Source organism: Pocillopora verrucosa, chromosome 3, assembly GCF_036669915.1.
Source record: "Pocillopora verrucosa isolate sample1 chromosome 3, ASM3666991v2, whole genome shotgun sequence".
NCBI lineage: Eukaryota > Metazoa > Cnidaria > Anthozoa > Scleractinia > Pocilloporidae > Pocillopora > Pocillopora verrucosa.
The window spans coordinates 27065958-27084458 of record NC_089314.1 but is presented as its reverse complement, the minus strand read 5'-3'; the positions used below and the strand labels follow the sequence as shown (position 1 = coordinate 27084458).

Below are 18501 nucleotides of genomic sequence, written 5' to 3'. Positions count from 1 at the left end.
AGACATAGGTGTGGTGTCCTACCCAACCTTTTTTAAATAATATCTTCTGATTGTGTGGTCTATTTTTTTCAGTCTATATAGGGAATTGAAACTCAGTCAGTCATAGGAGATAGTGCCCAACAGTTGGAAGATATTAAATGGCTGCTTACAGAGAGATTGTATAGGACATGCTAGATTATATGGATCTGTATGCTGAGAGAAAGAAAATAAACAACAGACATTTTGTTCTGGTTTGAAAAGTGGAGTTTTTATCTTTCAAGAAACAAGTGACATAAATTCACAATGAGAATACTTTTCTAAATATCCTTCATACAAGAGGCTTAGATACAGTAATTAGTTTGTTAAAGCAGCAATTTAAGGAGCCCTCGTGTAGTTTCACAGGAGATACGTTCTTTCAAGTGACATAATGCTATGGCATGCCATATAAAACAATGCAACTCCTGCTATTTTCTTTCACAAAACAATGCATAACAAATTTAATATATACATTTACATTCTGTTTTCAAAGCATTTTGAAACCAACAGGAATAAAAGAGTTTGTATTACATCAAACGAATGGCAGTTCTTCCAGTGACAATTAGGAAATCTTCATCTCGCAAGATCTTCAGTGCATCATCAAATTGTTCTCGGGATATTGGCTAAAAATTAAATACAAAGTAGAAATTAGAAGGCTTAAGACTTGTGCACCTACTTAAACAATGGCACACAACTTAAAAACCTTTGGCAAAAAATATTGTGTTTACATTTATTAGAGACAATTAGCCATTTCATCCTTACCATACAAAAGGTTTAAGAAAGGAGTATCTAAAACAAGTAAAATTTTAGCATACAAAAATCTTGATTCAGTCTTGGCAGTTTGGACTACTGGTGTATTTGTAAGAGATCACACTAGACATCTCATTCAGTGCTGAATATTGTGACATCATCAGCTTTAGTGTAAAGCAATCTAAATTTGGTAGCACTTGAGTTATCTCAAATGCAACATACAAGTAGCTCTCAAAGAGAGAAAATGGCAATCTTTAGTGGTTACACATAAACTGCTTGCCATACCATTTTTACGATGTTAGTTGAAGAATTTGGTATTGGATCAATTAATGATCCCCTTGTTGACAATTTCTTCATTCTAATCACTAGTTTGCTTGATATGGTAAGGAGAAATTCTGTCTTGGTCACTCATGGGAGTTAAGGGGTTGAGAAAATTTTTCATCAACCATATTTTGCAGCCTGGTGCCACCCCTTGAGTTCAAACATCCCTACAGGCACTTCAAAATGAAGGAGGTAAGTTTCTTAAGAAACTGTGGTAATGCATTGGTGGGTAGTATAACAAAATAATTTGGTTTTATCAACTGAGTTGATAATGTAAATTGGCCACTATAATGAGTTTATAATAGTTTGTTTGTGCTTCTCTGAAATATTTCTTTGGTATTGTAGATACTCATTCATTTTGGGTTTCAGAGAGTAAAAATAGATCAATGCTGGCCACAATTCCTCACTCACCAAATCAGAAGCTTCCCTCAATTCCTCATAAGTCTGCTGATATTTGACTGTGGGTGTTTTGCCTTTGCTCTGTAACAATTCTTTCAGAGCTTTTGCAATTTCAAGGCGTCGTTTCCTGTCAGACACACTCAAGCCAGTTGTAAGAATGTTGACATCTATCAGCCCTGTCTTGGGGTCAGTGGCGGACTGTTTCAAAGCTTCACGGTGCAGTCTGAGGAAAACAATATCAAGATTTAGAATTGTCTTTCACTAAGCAAACTTTTTTCCCTTCAAAATCAGAGTAAAATATGTTTATGTTGGTATCTTAGACATTTAAGACTGATCCTACAGATGGGTTGTTAACAACTTTTTTTCCTGCTCAAAAAGTACCTTCTGGCTTCTTCCACATCAACATTTTCAACTTTGGATGAAAGCCTCATCCTGGCATGAGCTTCAGCAAGGCGAATCAGTGACTCCAGCTGACGAGGATAAGCAGTTACTGCACCACGACTGCTACCAACCTGACGCATCTCTGTCAAAACAAAAACCCAACAAAAAAAAGCATGTTTGACTGTTAGAATCCTCCTGTTTTGCTACTGTTCTGATTGGTTGATTAAAATGCTTCTTGACTCGATGTTGTGAAAAACCAAAACAAAAACCAAAAGCAAAGCATATCAAAATGACCAACTTTTGAAAGGGAAGGGGTCAAGGAAAGAAGGAAAGGAAGGAAGAACTGAATTAGTAAATGGAGGGAAAAAGAAAGGAAGAAAATGAATGAATGAAAGAGTCAAAGAATGAGTAAGAATTTGGAACATTTTTACCTAAAGAACAAGATAATATTTTAGCAGTATATCAGACACCTTGAGCTAGCAAAGAAAGACTAAATTCTTCTGCTACAAGAACTACAGGGTTATTAACCAAAGTTCCTCACCCACATAAGCCTGGATGAGGTATTGAGCTGCTTCCTCACTCAGTTTGGGATTCACATAGGAGCGAGCATATGCTATGTAGTCTTTAAGTATACTCATGTCCTATATTGCAGAATAAAAGAAAAAAAATTTCAATAGTTGAAATAATGAAAATGTTTTGCAAGATGAATTTTACAAGCAATACAAGAATTACTATATTGACTTGTCCATTAAGCTGATAAATTAATCAACAAATTCTGACCAAATTTCATTATATTGTATACACATAACTTGTAGAGGCTGTTGAAGGTATCCACATTTTTCATAATATACATTGCAGAAAACAATAAGGGAGACAACTCTTATAAGTTTATTTCAATCCAGCTTACAAGGTATTCTTCCTCCTCCTCCTCCTGTGTCTGATGGTACAGGGACACCAGGTGAGTGGCCAGTCGACGATCATACAACTCATCTTGAGGATCAAGCATCAGGAAGATCAGATCAAATCTATTGATAAAAAAATTTAAATTATTATGTTTTAAAACTATATTTTACTAAAACTTTTCTTAATTTACACAGTAGACAAAATTAAAACAATAAAATTTGACTGTTGCTTGTTTTTAGCATTATTCATCTTATCAAAAAATCACCAAAACAATCATCCAATTGTTGTCAGCATAGGTCAGTGTTGAATTGCAGATTACTTTGTTTTCAAAATCTCTTCTTATGTACCAGTAATACAACCACAAATTGTCTCATAATCATCTTCCTTAATCCTTTCCACCCAAACATTAGAATTGATATTCTCCATACTGTTTTCAATACATTTTCTAGGATGATACCAAGGAGAAATTTTTTAACAATCAAGACCCTTTTTAGTTGTTGATCAACCATATTTTGCAGCCTTTTTTTCTCCTCTATTCCCTTATTGCCTCATTTTTTCCTTTATTCTTTTGACTTTCATTTGTGATTCAGGGGTGACATTGTGACGAGAAATTAGATGCTGGTCACTCTTAGGGGTCAAAGGAAAGTACCCCTCCTCCCTTAGAATTTCTGATGACCCTTCTTATGGTGGGTGTGGATGTTTTGTCACCACACAATCCACAAGTTTGAAAGCATGCATATTGAAGGTAAGATTTAAAATTTGTAACATATCTGCAATCTGCCGTTTTATATAGGTTCCAAGGCGATAGCTGTCCTACCTTGACAGGAGAGTATGAGGTAGCTGAATGTTTTCAACTGTTGTCATCTTGGGATCCCACTGTGATTTAACTGGATTAGCAGCAGCCAGGATTGATGTCCTCGCATTCAACTGACATATGATGCCAGCCTTAGCTATTGACAAAGTTTGTTGTTCCTTAAAGAAATGGATCAGAGTTGAAGCTTTTAGTTTTTCATTACAACTTCAAGAAAAGGAACAAGTTAATTTCCACTCCAATTCCTTTAATTACACATTCAAATGTACATAAGTACAATTAGATATATTACAATTTTTTTCTGGTGTATACCTGGGTCAAAATCATCATCTTCACCCTCCATTCAATTTCACTACATAAAAATAAGTAGGCTGCAGCAACTTGAAAGTAAAGTCGGAGTATGGTTTCTCTAGTTTAACTTTATTTCTATAAAATCACTGTTAACCTCTTACCATGACTTCATGAAGGACAGCTCTGGTGCTGTCATTCATCTTGTCAAACTCATCAATACAGCAGATGCCATTGTCACTCAACACTAGAGCACCCCTAGAAATAAAAAGACAGTCACTCTAACTGAGCAGAAAGTTTAATAAATTCCATTAAATGCAACAACAATAGCATGACAAAAAAATTCCCTGCTGCTGCAAAATCATTCACTCTTGACCAAAAACAGAAGCAATAATTTGAAACAACTTTCAAATGGCCCCTTAACCCTTTACAACCCAAAATTAGTATTCATATGCTCCATACTCTTTTGTAAAAATTTCCTTCGGTACTGACAAGGAGAATTTATTAAAACAATTATGATCATTTCCTTTATTTTAGTGAATGATAAAGCAATATTACTGTAAGGAGAGATTAGATACTGGTCACTCTTAGGTTTAAAAGAGTCAGCCAGTCAGCCAGGCAAACAAGGAATTCCCATTTCCTTGTAAAATAAAGTGCAATAAGATAAAAAGCAATTTGACTTGATGCACGTACGTCTGTAGTACCAGTTGTCTTGTCTCTGGGTCTCTAGTGACATACGCAGTCAAACCCACAGCTGAAGAACCCTTCCCAGAAGTGTACTGACCACGAGGAACAAGGTTATGCACATACTGTAAACACAAAATGAAAATGTTTTGTTCACTGTTCCTTTTAACTACTTCCTTTTAACATCCTTCATCAGCAGTCTATTTAAAATGATTTCCACACCATCAGTGCCTGGAACTTAGAGACAGTTATGTTTTCTTATGTCATAAAGGTAAACAACAGTCCTCTAGAGAACCAGCAGTTCCAATTGCAAAGGGCAAGTGTAAATGTAAGTTTGTGCTACATCTCCTGGAATAAGCCAGAGTGGAACAATAGCCAATCAAGAAAGATCTAAAAGTTTGTCCCTCTGAATGTGCTTTCCATTCAATACCAACCTGTAACAACTGAGACTTGCTTGTTCCAGGATCACCACAAAGGAGAATGTTGACCTCTGATCTAGAATAACACAAGTAGATAGACATACAGTTGGAAATGGTGGTTGAAGTGGCCTGATACAGTGCACTAGAAAATGTAAGGACTGGGCCCAACCTCTAACCAGGACAAAAAACATTTCATTCTCATGGTGGCTCTCTTGACCCAAAGAGTCAAAAGAATATATAATGGTGGGTAGCACTACAAAGGAATAGTACCTGGTCCAGGGAGGAGGGGCAATGGTAATACTACTTGCTGCTTTTTGCTGCTGAAACTGCTTAAAGTAATTTTGTTGTTGAAGAATCAAAATGTGCAAGATCAAGGTAAAGCTATGAACTAACCTGAACTTTCCTCTCCCAGTGTCAGCAAAATCTTTGTTTGCTCCTCCAAACAACTGACAGAGAATTCCCTTTTTGATATCTTCATTTTCATAAATGCTTGGGGCTACAAAATTAAAATTAGAAAACTAATTAGTTTCATTGTGTTATTAGAGTATGTAATGAATGTTCGTCTAGTCAACATCACATGGACAGAAAATCAGACAGAAGTTATAAACTCTGTTGTTACTAACCAAGGGCCTTGGCAAGTCTCTCATAAATATCAGGTTGTTTGGACAACTGCTGTAATTGCTCTACTCTCTCTTGTGAAAATGTAACAACTCTGAAATACAATCCAACAATAACCAACATAAGAGAAGGCAAGGGAAGAAGATTCAAACCAAGAAACCCTTAACCCTCTAACTCCCAAGATCTGATTGTTAATTCTCCCCTCTAGCTGCTACACATTTCCTTGTAACTTAGTAATGAAAAATTGGCATTAGATCAAGATAACAACTTGTACCTGATAAGTTTGAGTGTTTTAATTACCTGTTTACTTGATAATCTATGGATATGGTAGGGAGAAATTACACTATAATCACTTCTGAGCGTTAAACGGTTCAAGGGTGAGATATATAATTTTCATATTAAACCAGTTCCTACCCATCAGGGTCTTTAGAATAAAGCCTTTTCTTGTCTGTTTTCTTGAAATGGATCACATCAATGTATGTCTTGTAAACAGCTTTCACATTTCTTTGACGTGGATTCACACGCATAGGAGTGGCTCTGTAAATTCCTGTCACTGTGACCCTGATAAGATTGTAGACCAATGGTAAAGCATGGGAATTGTGCATAAAAATATATTCACTGAAAGATTGTCAAGCATGCAAAATAATTTCCTCATGTCACTACCTTCATGCTTGTGAATTTACTAACTAAAAGAATGACTTCAAACTGTAGCTGTAAACCAAAACATCAATATTTCAAGGCATACTTGTATAGAGGTTTCTTTATTGTTGGTGCACCTTTAAAACATTCACCAAGAGTTTCTAAAGCTGACATTTCAAGCATTAGCCCTTCATCAGAGTGAAAAGAAGGCTCTGATCTGTCAAAGGGTTAACATTCAAAACTTCATGCGCTCTCTACAACTGCCAATTTACATTATCAACCCCCCCCCCCTCTTCCCAACAATGCAGCACCACAATTTCTTCAGAAACTTACCACTTTTTATCAATTTAAAACACTCAGTCTGAAGTCATTCAAGACTGTATTTCTATCTTACCAAACAAGTACTTCAGGATCTCTTTTAAGTTAGGGGTAATTATTTTCTGGGCAGAAAATGACAAGAGATACTGTGACATGGCTGTCTTTAAGAATCTGTGCATAATGACTTAATTGCTCCTTTACAATGTACCTGTCTCCAGGCTGTACTGCATCCACCAGGTCATTGTGGGAGAATAACATGATAGTGTGTGGAGTCTGTCCTGGGGGCATGTCATCTGAGAAAGAAAAATTGTGGCAGGGTTTAGAACAAATTTGTAACCTAGGGCAAGAAATTGAGATGGCAATGGTGATCAAGTCCTTGTAAATGGTCTTAACAATCAGCAGGGGTTTTAAAACAAGCTGGCTATCACCAGAGTTCTTCTGGTTACTTGATAACATGTTGCCAGTTACTCTGGTCAATATAATTTCCTTCTGGTCCTTGACCCTATAACTCCCATGAGTGACCAAGACAGAATTTCTCCTTACAACATCAACCAGATAAGTGATGAGAATGAAGAAAAATATCAATTTGGGGATAATTAGTTAATCCAATACTTAATTCTCTGAACTAATATTATATGAATTGTATGGTTGACAGTAAGGAGAATAACAAACTTGATCTGGGAGTTAAAGGGTTGATGAACTTTTCACAATCACCTACTTTTGCAGAGTCTGATGCCTACTTCAAAACATTTTGAAACCCTGAATCAGCCCCCTGTTGATCAAAGGCTGAATAATGCTATAGATAAAACCAAAATATCAATTCTTCACTTATGTATGATTATGAACAAATAAATCAAGGATCCTTAATTTACTTAAAAAACAAGTTAATATGTTTTTTTTTACCAGGGGATTCCTGTAGCTTGGTGATTTGTTTGTCAGTATACTGTGATCTGTTATGAATCAGGACCATACTGTGGTTTGTGTTACAATTACGACATAAGGCAGGTTCAGAAATGCGACCTCTATCAATTTCCACTGATACTGATGCATGGCAAACATAACACTGGAAGAAAGCTGAGGATCAGAAAACAAAGTGAAGAGTTAACAAAGAACTCTTCTGCAATGTCTTAATCAAGATACATGGAGGTTATGAAGTAGCTTTTGAGGAGATTTTGGATTCAAGAACCTCCAATTTATTGGATTCTACCAGAGGATTTAAATTTAATTCAAGTTTGCTTTTCCCACCATGTTGTTTATGGGTGGTGCAACAGGAAAAAGTTGGAAAGCTGACACAGAGGACAAGAAAGAAATTAGGAAATAAAAAGTTTCATCTTTGTGCAAAAATTTCGAGTCTTTCTCACCTTCCCTCATCTCTGGTATCACCTGAGATGTCCTTATCACCATTCCACTGATTGTAATCAGTGTATCAATGTCTACATGATAAAAAAAATTAATATTTATAAAAAATTAATACAATGCAATATAAGACAACAAATTAATATGTATTGATTTAAAGATACATACACAAAATACTCCAAATCAATGTTTCCTTTTACCTTCAGGGTTAAGTGACCTCATATTCTTGGTTTTGTCAACATTAAAAGTTCTGACCTAAAAATGAAAATTAAATTAATTAATCTTTAAATGTGATGGTCATCAACATCAAAAAAATATTATGATAATAACGAATTCATAGTTAAAGATTTGTTTTGTCTTGTCAGAGGTGCAGGATGAAGAAAAAATTCTGAGTCCTCATGGGGACTCAGAATTTTTTCTTTGTCCACTGTAAGCTATAACTTACCATCTTTTTACTCTAATAACAAATTCCTTTTGCATTTTAAATATTAATTCACCTGGATTTGATGTTGCAACTGGGCATCAGGGTATTTTTCAAAGAACACCTCATTCACAGCCATATCAAAGGTAGGAATCACTTCTTGCGGATAACAGATCAATTGCCTGTATAAATCAGCATCAAATGTCTTCAGATGACCACAATCAATGTTCAAGAAAGGTGTCTCCAATACGTGGATCTGCATGAAAATATTTTATGTTAGACAGTGCTAATCAATGGTTTTCAAACTAAATGAAATATGTAGAGAGGCTAGATTTTATCAAGGTACCATTGTAAATGTACTGTAATCTAACAACATAATAGTGTATGAGAAGACTAGTTGCAAATGCCTACTTTGGCTTGCAAAAAGATGTTTTTGTTTTTTCATAATATGAAGTTATTCAGGGCTTCAGCTTCAGGTAACAATACAGGTCTTTTTGTTGACCCTTGTGTTTGCATGTTAAGAAACAAATGAGAATGTCCAGATTCCAAATATTTCAAGATGACTCATCAAATAATCTATTTGTCACAGAAATAAAAAGGAGATCCAGATCACCATTTTAGTGGAGCTTTAAGAAAAAGCAACAGTTCACAAGGCCATAACAATAGTAATTACCTCATCAAGGCGTTGCAAGTAGACTGGCAAAAGGGGATCAAATCCCTCGCCCATATCCTCAGCATCTTCGTCAACAAAGTCACAGACAAATTTTCTGAATTTCTCCTTAGTGTCACTCACAACAACATCTGTTCCCCAGATGACCAATGCAGGAGCTGTGGCAACATCACTAGTAGGTCCAGTTGGCTGATCAGTGGTATCAGACGGCTAAGAGACAAAAAAAAATTTTATTTTATTTGAACCCTAGAAAAAGGGAACAAGAATGCATATCTCAACCTATAAAATTGGTGTAAGTTACTTACTGGTTGATTTTCTCCCAGATTAACTTGACGCAATCGCCTGTCACTGCGAATATCACTACGATGTCGGATTGGTGTACCAGCTCTGATCTTTAGTTAAGGAAACTGAGACTATCAATGGTTTCATGTAGGTTCAATCAAACTCAGATTATTCTCTGCAGCTGCATACTTGGGCTGTTGGTCAGCCTGTTGTTCACGATTACTGGCATTGTGCTAGCATACAATATTGCTAAATTGACCTTGAATCACAGCAAATAATAGGCTCACAAGGAATTCTCAAATTCATTTGGAAAAGCACAGAATTTGGACAAAACTATATTCTCAAATGTTGACTCAAAGCTAACAAGCTTTTAAACAAAATGTAGCTAATTTAAAAAGTTCTAATAATTACAGTTTCTGTTTATTCATCTTATGAAAAATTGTTAACAATTTACCAAATGTTCTTCCATTTTTCCTACATAATGTGCCCTTCTTCAAATTCTATATTCTACCAGGAGGCTTGGTGTTATAAAATATGTTACTTCCAATACTTGATACACTGGTGCAATTTTATTTTACAATTCAAGCTAAGTATCCTAAGCAAAAATTCATCAGATCCCATTCCCCTTATTCAACTTCTTTTAGTTATTTCTGTTAAAAACCACACAGCATAATCATGCAAATTTTAAACACAAATGCAAATACTTCTATTAGAGGATACAGACTACCAGCTGGGGTACCACCAGCTCTTGAACTTGGCGTAGCATAGTTAAGAGGTGAGCTAAGGTCAATTTCACTTGTCTCCAGCCCTCCTCTGGTTTGAGGTGATGAGAACAGTCCAGATTGATCAGGATCAGGCTGCCCCTCAGATGGTGAGGTAGGTGCTAATGGGAGAGGGGATGACGGTTCATCTACTCGTCGTCGTTGAGATGGGGGTGACACTGCAGGAGCAGCTGTTGGAGATGTTGCCCTTGAGCCCCTGCGGTTGCTGCGAGTACTACGCGTACTGGTTGTAGAAGCATCAGATGCTACATGAACAGAAAATTACGACATCAAAACTGAGGGATCAAACTTTCTCAGTTTATCCTTTCTTGATGGAATACTGCTCTCGCATCAACAAGCACTCGGTTGACTTTCATGGGTCTTAGTTAAAGCCTTGGTAATTAATACAGAGCGAACTTGAATTGTGCCGATTGCTGGCGGCGTGGTGAGAAGGAAATGACCAATGCAAGGCATCAGGAACCACTTCTTACGATTCGGTTCCGAGATAATACGTTAATAAAACTTAGCGAGAAAAAAATGGCTATTGACACCAGCACGTGCCGAATAATGGCTTAGAAAAATAAGCTGACAAAATCGTAAAACATTTATCCATCGGAGCTCGGCATAATTAATCATAAATGTGCAAAAAAGGTTACATATTTCTTTCATCCTTCCCTGATGCATGATCAACCTACGTCAATGAGTTTCTTTTTTTTCAGGTATTCATTCAAGATGAAAAGGTAATCAAATTTATCCACATATTGACGAGCAAAGTTCCAAGAGGTTGACATCGGTCAAGGTAATTTCGATGGACCCGAGTGCAAAACAGATCGACACTTTTTCGACGTAAAAATTGAATGAGAGAAAGCATGATGTAAAATCAGGGCAGAGAAATCAACAAAGGAAATAATAATAACATTAATAAGGATATACTCACGCGGAGGGCTTCCTCTAGAGCGCTTTCTTCCTCTCGGTGTAGAAGGTGCAGACATTTTGATTCTCTTCTTCCAACACGAACAACAGACTCACGTGTGAAAAAGCGCGGGAAATATATCAGGTGACCAAAATGCGCGCAGGGAATTCTGGATGTTGACAAGAGTACATTCTCGATCACTACCACGGAACAATCGCTCCCAGACAAGGACAACAAGACCACCTTAAACTTTAAAATTTTATTGATCGTATAAATAAAACAATTTATAAAATACATCAGGGAACTCTAAATCCCCTCTTAATAAATGATATTAATATAACATCTCTTTCAAAATTCAAATATTTCTTTGTCTTTGGTCATTTGTCACCTGACCTTTTCCAAGAGGATCCCAACGAAACAAATTAAGCTTTTTTTTTTGGCTGACATACATGCGACTATCAGCTGATTCAATGAAGTTTCTTCTTTATTTTCTTCCATTTTATGTTACCGATCTACAAAAACCTGGAAGACCTATGTGTATCCTTAACCCTTTAACTCCCATAAGTGACCAAGACAGAATTTCTCCTCGTATTTTCAAAACAGTATCAAGCAGACCAGTGTTGAGAATAAAGAAACATATCGATTAGGGGATCATTAATTGATCCCATACCAAATTCTCCAAACTAACATGATTGGAATTGTATGGCAGATAGTAAAAAGAATTACTGATGAGATCCTAGAGAAAGGGTTTAAAAACAAACAAACAAACAACCTAACAAACAAATTGCCATTATTTGAAATGTGTCTTAAATACATTTGGAAATAAAAATTAATCTGCATTCTTCTAAAAAATATCCATATACATTTGATTCGTAATTCCCATGATGGAATTGGTTCACTGATTTTTTAAAAAATTCACAAATTTATTCAGGCTCCTCGTAGGGTGGTTGGGTCTCGTCCGGTTTGTCGTCCTTGAGCCAGTAATGAAACTTGCCATCGATGAGGTGCTTAAATTTCCGCATAACAACATGCCCAACACTCGTAACTTGTTCTGGTATAACCTTATCGCCATGAAATACAGCAACAAAATAAGAAAATGAGAATTTACAACTTAACAATATGTATTCCTCTGATAAGTATAACCGCGTTAAATGTTTCCTACAAAACGATGTAAATTAGGAAAAAAATAAAGAATAAGAGAGGATTGAAAAGGGAAATTCTTCCGTTTTATAGATGTTCGAAATGCGAACTAAGACTAAGAGCGTTTCCTTGTTCCTAAGTCTGAGTGTAACGATTCGTTTGAAGCATTTCTGTCAATGATCGAGATAAAAGGACAGGAGAACATACGCCAAGTCGGAAACTTACGAAACTCGGCAATTTTTGCGCTATGAAAGCGCTCAGATGAGGCCGATTGGAACCAATTTCCACAGCGTCATAGAGGAAAATAAAGGGATTTTGGATGAATCATAGACAGCCTGGCCCAGAACATCGTAGGCTGAATGATTTTCTTATAAAGCACTATAAAGCCAATTTTGTTCAGTGTGGAAGGTTCAGTTGTCTGAGATCAGTCAACTTAAATATACCATGACCTACGTTAGTGAGGAAATAGCACCGCTCGACCCAGTATTGGCTCAAAGTTGATACACTGAAAAAAAGACAACACTTTCTTGTCAGGTTCGTCGCCTACCTCGACTTCAAACTCTTCTGTCCCAAGCTTAAGTATCCCTCTGTAAAGAGGTTTGTTTGCTGTCGAGTAGGGTCCCCTACTGTCGACGTTCCTGAGGTATTCTAACTGTAAACTCTGAATGAGGCTCTCGGTGGCAGTGACAACATCACTACCTGAATCCACTATGAACTCGGTCAGCTCTGATGAGCGGGCATCTTGAGGTAAAGGACACAGCAAAAATGTTAGGGAGACACATATTTGTATTTCATCAGTAGACGTAAGAATTGCAGAAATGTCTTATTTGCCAGATTTGGCAGGAAAAAAGCTGTGTAAATGTGCGCTATAGAGTAGACAGATCATACACAATACTCTTCTTTCTATCAATGTTGTGAATTAAATTACCTAAATTTAAGATCGAGCAGACTGCACACTGAGAAAGCCTTCAGTTAAAATTTGGCCATTTTCGAATAGAATGAGCATCTATCTGACTGATAAGCTGATACATGGTCTACGAAATAGACATACAGTCTGACTGGCTGAGAGATCAGTGTGTTGACTGACTAACCAACTAGCCAACTGACCAAGTTACTATGTGTCTAACTTACTGCCAGTGCATGAGTAATGAGTGACTTACAGACTAGTTTGCTAACTGAAAGACTGGCAAGCTAATTAACTGACGTATGAAAATACTATTTGAAAAAATGATTGATTTCTTAATTGACTTTTGAGTGACTCTGTGACTTATCCACAGGTTGACTATAGCTGAAAGACCACAACACCAGCTAACTAATTAGCCAGCAAATTGAAGGACTGACCAACTCAATACTTAATGGCCACTTCTTAACGGCTAACAACCTGAGAACAGACTCATTGACTTACAACCCAAGTCAATCAAAAGTAAATAAGTAATTACAGAACATGCTTAGCAGTTTAACTATTTAGATTGCAGCTCATGTAGTTTGGAAAATTTGAAGCTAGGCTAAGCAGTTTGAAGCAAAGAAAAGAAACTCCAATAACTACACAAATAGGTCTATGTATTGCATCATCACTGATACACCTGCATACATACCTTCTCCAGTGTCAGATTTAAGGTGTCCTTGCACACACAGAAAAGGGTGTGGATTGTCTTTAAGGCCTGGTGGCTGTCCCCAGTAACCCAGGACAACCACTCTAGTATCAGGTTCCTTTGCTGAATGCCACTTGAGGAAGGTTGCTGGTGGATAAGAGGTAAAAAGAAAAAACGTGATCGTAGAAGCGAATGAGCCTCTTAACAAGGCATCTTGTTCATAATGAAAATTTGACCTCATATGCTTTCCATTTGTATTCTGTCTTAATCTCCTCTATCTTAAGCCATTCCTTTGGTTAATACTTGGCCTTTTGGCTTTTCCCTGCTCCTTCAAACTATTGTGTCAATCAATGACAAGTCCCAATGACTCCCCTTAGTAATCCAAAAACTTTGAAATCAGCTCAGATAATCATGACCAAGTTCTTTTAATTTTTGACCAACAGGAAGAGGAGCTCACAAAACTAAAATTACATCTCATTGGTAGGTAAAACTAATACATGTTATAGAGCTAATATTATTTAATTGATTGTATTCTCTTTATTGAGTTCACTATGATTTTTCTATAGTTTACAGTTTGCCGACTGTAAACTGTATGGTCTTGACGAGAACTAAAATAAAAGTTGCCCACACTTGGAAATGCAATTGCACAATGCCAGCTAACATAGATGACTAGAAGTTTTGGTAAAGAAAATTTGGTAACGCAAAAATATCCCACTTTTCCACATAACACACCGATATTACGGGAATATAAAGTTCTTAGAAAAAAAGGAAAATATTTTGGATCACCGGTGACTGATTTTACAGACATAGAATTCAAACGGTGGAACGGATTGGTTACAAAATACACGTCAGCTTAGAGTCATATTTTTAGGTCTGTAGAGTACTATCGAAAATTACAAGTTTATTCTTTGACGCGCTGAAGACTTTTGGGGCACTATGAATCGATAAAACCGAAAGACTGTGTGGCATATTGTGGAAATACCCCTAGCATTCTGATGAAAGATTCCAACAAACATAGCACTGGCTTTTCTAAACCATTATATGAGAGGTCTGTGAGAGGGCGATTCGTCTCGAGTTCAATACACTCCTACATCCCCTTTCAAGATAGACTTCATTTACGTTTATTAAATAAACTTTTCGTAGAATGAAGATATAAAAGAAATTGAAAGAAAACGGCTCAGAGCTTTGCCATAGCAAGCCATTTAATAATGCCCAAAACGAAACATCAAATCTGGCATCTAGAAAAATAATGTGCCTTCATGATCCCTTTCCTCAACTGAAAATTTGCGCGCACAGATTTTGAACGTAACACAGCCCTTAGACTAACAAACTTTATGCTTATCCGTATTTAGTGAGACGAAGAGAAAAAACCAGGATTAGCAGCAGTACTGCAAAACAGATGATAAGAAAACTGTTGGCTGATTTTCAGTTTGGAGGTACTAAACTCTGATCACAAAAATTAACGGTTCCATAGCGGTATTTGTTCGCGACCGAGCTGTTCATTTTTATAAGTTACTGTGCTGTTTAATTGCCCCTTACAAACGAAACACGGTTCCTTCACTTATTAAATTCAAATTAGAACCCCGGTTGATCCAAAAAATACAAAGTTTTCAGAGAAAAAAAAACCGGGCTCTTCAGGATTGATCCAACGACAGCGGCGCCAAAGAGACACTCTTCAGTCCCGTATGAAATCACAAATCAATAAATCTTTTGCAGTTGGACTTTTAAAACGTTATCTCTTTTCAATCCATGAAGGTATTATTCCAGATGTTTAACCCGACGTTCGAAATATAATTTGGCAATGTAGCACGATCTTTTTTATTGGAATATCTTAACATACCACTCTTGGAACTGCTGCAACAACGATAGGTTTGACATAGGATATAGGAACACCTCGCGATTTCTTGCGTTGAAATGATCTCTTTTGAAATTTATCTGCAACCTCGACGTTTTTCAACGACGAATGCAGTTAATGCTCTTAAAAAAAAAAAAAAAAAACGAAAGGGCCCTTTAAGGGGGTCCCCCTTCAAGCCATTTTGTGGAAAAGTAAAAACGTTACCGATCAAGCGTTTAGCGGGGTAATATCCCTTCAAATGAAACTGCTTCTATAGGTGGAAATGTTCCTGCCGAATAATAAACAAATCGTCCATAGAAAAAAGTAAGAAAAATGTAGCTCGCTCTTTAAGTGCCAGCTAATTAGTTATTTTCTCGACGAGGAAGGTCGTCTGCGTCAATGAACTAAAAACAGGATTATATTCAGATCGAAAGTGATCAGGCATTGCTAACGTTTCACCTCCAATCCACTATAAGCAAACAAATATAATTTCGATCTTCATTTTAGTGATATAAATCTGTTCAAGAGTGAGCTAGTTCAAAGTTCCTACCTGCACTTTTAACCCTTTTTCTGTGCCCTGGGATCATGATCTCTAATGAGTCTAAGAGCTCGTCACTCCATTCCCTGGATTTTACATCCCTTATGGTGATGATTCCCTCAGCTCTCAACCTCTCCATGTAACAACTTTCATGATCTAAATCAAGATGTTGTAGCCAGTCTGCGACATCTATGAGAGAAGCTGGAGATTGGAAAATATATATGCATTGTGAGTTAAAAGATAATAGAGAAAAAAGTTTGTCATTAAAACGGAAACAATTGTGAAATTGGTGACTTGAAACAATAGATAGCTTATCTTCTAAGATAGATTCTCATCCGTCTCAAAAAAGGAATAAATCGGAAACTAAATAGGACGAGTGGCACGAATCCGATCTCACGGTGCTCTAACATCACGTAGGGTAAACAAAAAATATGGAGAAATGTACTTACCGGCGTCTAAGATCTTGAACCTATCGTCTCGTTCTCGTATACTCAGAGAATCCAAGTCTTCTTCGTCGAGTATACATAAGTCAATGATCCTATCATAACCTTGAGTTAAAAATCTTGTTCCGTATCTTTCAAGGCCAATTTTATCCAAAAAATTCTCGACTGCATTTCTCGAGGCCATCACAGTCTGCATTACTCTCTTGTTGAATAAAATTCACTTTGATTCCTAGCGCGTTATGGCTGGAAAAAACATTCTGTTGTTGATTGGTTTTCTATAATTGATAATTGTCTCTGATTGGTTATTTGTAATGGATTATTCCCGCGAGGGAAATTTTTTGTCACGAAGTCTTCGAGGGACGCTCTGCTTGTTTGAACTTGCCCTGATCTAAATTCCCCGATCTATTGTTCTTTAACGTGACGTCAGTGAAATATTGATATCCATGATGGCGGCTAATGAGTGCGTTCTGTTTCTGTTCAAACGTGCCTGATCAGGTTATTTCCCGTCTGAAGTCGAGATAATTCTAACATTCCTTGACAGTGAAATGGTAAGTTTTTATATTGTGTTTGCTTTCAGTTCAACTTTATCATTAATTTGGACTTGATTTTTCGGGCTTTTTTGCCACGACTAGGAATAATTTGTTGTTTCTTTCGGTACTTTCGATAAAAAAAAATAAGCATAAGCTGCTGGGAAATAACCATAAACAAACGATTATAAACATGTTAGTTTTGTCGATCGGTGGGTGCAATAGATTAATACAGCTTATAATCTTTAATTATTTGAGCTTAACACCTAATTATTGGATTTTCAAACTTTTAGGCCTTGTGTAAACATGAAAAATAATCTTATTGGAAAATCTGGATTTTTACTTTGAACAATAAACAAATCCCCTAATTATAATTTGCTTATCTAGCAAAATGCATTTTTGTCAAATGTTGTCAAATCAACCATCTGAAATGTGTTTGAAAACTTAAAGACGTTGGTTAACTCCTCACGACATAATACACTCATTCGATCACACAAAATGAACTGGAGCGAAAACAAACGTTTTTATAGTCTACACCAAAGTAGTTTTTCGTTTGTAATTGATATCTGCACAAATATAGAATTATTTTTGGGTGAAAAAGGGGAAAAAAAGAAATTGAAAGTGCTAGCTTGCTGTTTTAACAACGCAATTGTAACGCAATTCTTTTACAGAATAAAAGGGGAAAGTTTCTGAAGAAACTGTGGTGCCGTGTCGGTGGGAGAGCATGACAGGGTAATTAAGTATTATCAACTGAGTTTATAATGTGAATTTTGGGTCCATTTGCTCTAACGAAGGGTTAACGCTTGAAACATCAGCTTTGAAGCCAATCTACATTATTCACTCAGTCGGTAATACTAAATTACCCTCTTTTACAGAATGCTGACATTTAAAAGCAAGGTGTATTCTTTGTCACAATCTACCTATTAGTTTATGTGATTGTAATATATATGTGGAGGTTCAGACTGAATATAGTTCAGAATTGCTTTACTTAACCTAATTTTATTTGTTTTTTCCCTTATCCTTGACCATATGTTTTTATTTGTTTAAAAATGAAGAAAGATTAATGCTCCTAACCACAGTAATTGCAGTTTCAGGGATTTTCAATGAAAATGATTTGCATGAGTGGCAAATCATCATCCTCCACACCAAGGGAGGTTGAGGGTATGCTTCCTTCAGAAATTGGAAATTCTAATCTGTTGCAGATGTATTTTTCTTCATGAAGAGGTCTTCTTATATATAATTGCTTGGTCATTCTTGAAGAAAACCTATTTGTACAATTTTGAAGATAATTATGTCACAATCAATGCAAGGATGTTTGTGTGTTTAACCAAATACTACAGCCAATCATGATGATGTCTATGTATGTTTGTGACAACTTTGGTTTTGGTTTTGTTATACTTAATCAATCAAAATATACTCTTGTGCAATTTATGATTAAAATGTTTAACAGAGGATTCTGTTGGTTACTTTTGAAACTT

The 18501-nt window shown here is 36.3% G+C and overlaps 2 protein-coding genes across 2 annotated transcripts; both read right to left on the bottom strand.

Annotated features, from left to right (window-relative positions):
• Nucleotides 1-226: 226 nt before the first annotated feature.
• On the bottom strand, nt 227-11084 carry LOC131772323 (DNA replication licensing factor mcm4-A-like). The gene is made up of 21 exons (XM_059088218.2): nt 10974-11084; nt 9996-10302; nt 9299-9380; nt 8997-9203; nt 8400-8579; nt 8103-8157; nt 7908-7979; nt 7450-7620; nt 6755-6839; nt 6004-6150; nt 5595-5683; nt 5365-5467; nt 4987-5047; nt 4562-4677; nt 4033-4126; nt 3587-3741; nt 2774-2891; nt 2408-2507; nt 1867-2008; nt 1498-1708; nt 227-638 (listed from the first exon to the last, which is right to left on the bottom strand). Exons 1-21 carry the CDS (start codon nt 11026-11028, stop codon nt 543-545), a joined length of 2646 nt encoding a protein of 881 aa, XP_058944201.2. The 5' UTR covers nt 11029-11084; the 3' UTR covers nt 227-542.
• A 109-nt stretch (nt 11085-11193) lies between these two features.
• LOC131772328 (uncharacterized) lies at nt 11194-16727 on the bottom strand. Its single transcript, XM_059088227.2, has 5 exons — nt 16503-16727; nt 16066-16254; nt 13685-13828; nt 12637-12830; nt 11194-12010 (listed from the first exon to the last, which is right to left on the bottom strand). Exons 1-5 carry the CDS (start codon nt 16690-16692, stop codon nt 11873-11875), a joined length of 855 nt encoding a protein of 284 aa, XP_058944210.2. The 5' UTR covers nt 16693-16727; the 3' UTR covers nt 11194-11872.
• Nucleotides 16728-18501: the final 1774 nt, after the last annotated feature.

What these genes read in the sequence shown, in the direction of transcription:
- LOC131772323 (XM_059088218.2), bottom strand. Translation starts at nt 11,028, where the DNA reads ATGTCTGCACCTTCTACACCGAGAGGAAGAAAGCGCTCTAGAGGAAGC. An exon ending in ACTTGCAACGCCTTGATGAG is followed by an intron (nt 8,580 to 8,996) that starts GTAATTACTATT and finishes ATTTTCATGCAG; the next exon opens with ATCCACGTATTGGAGACACC. An exon ending in TGAGGGAAGCTTCTGATTTG is followed by an intron (nt 639 to 1,497) that starts GTGAGTGAGGAA and finishes TTTAATTTTTAG; the next exon opens with CCAATATCCCGAGAACAATT.
- LOC131772328 (XM_059088227.2), bottom strand. Translation starts at nt 16,692, where the DNA reads ATGCAGACTGTGATGGCCTCGAGAAATGCAGTCGAGAATTTTTTGGAT. An exon ending in GTTCAAGATCTTAGACGCCG is followed by an intron (nt 16,255 to 16,502) that starts GTAAGTACATTT and finishes TCCAATCTCCAG; the next exon opens with CTTCTCTCATAGATGTCGCA. An exon ending in AAAAAGGGTTAAAAGTGCAG is followed by an intron (nt 13,829 to 16,065) that starts GTAGGAACTTTG and finishes CTTATCCACCAG; the next exon opens with CAACCTTCCTCAAGTGGCAT.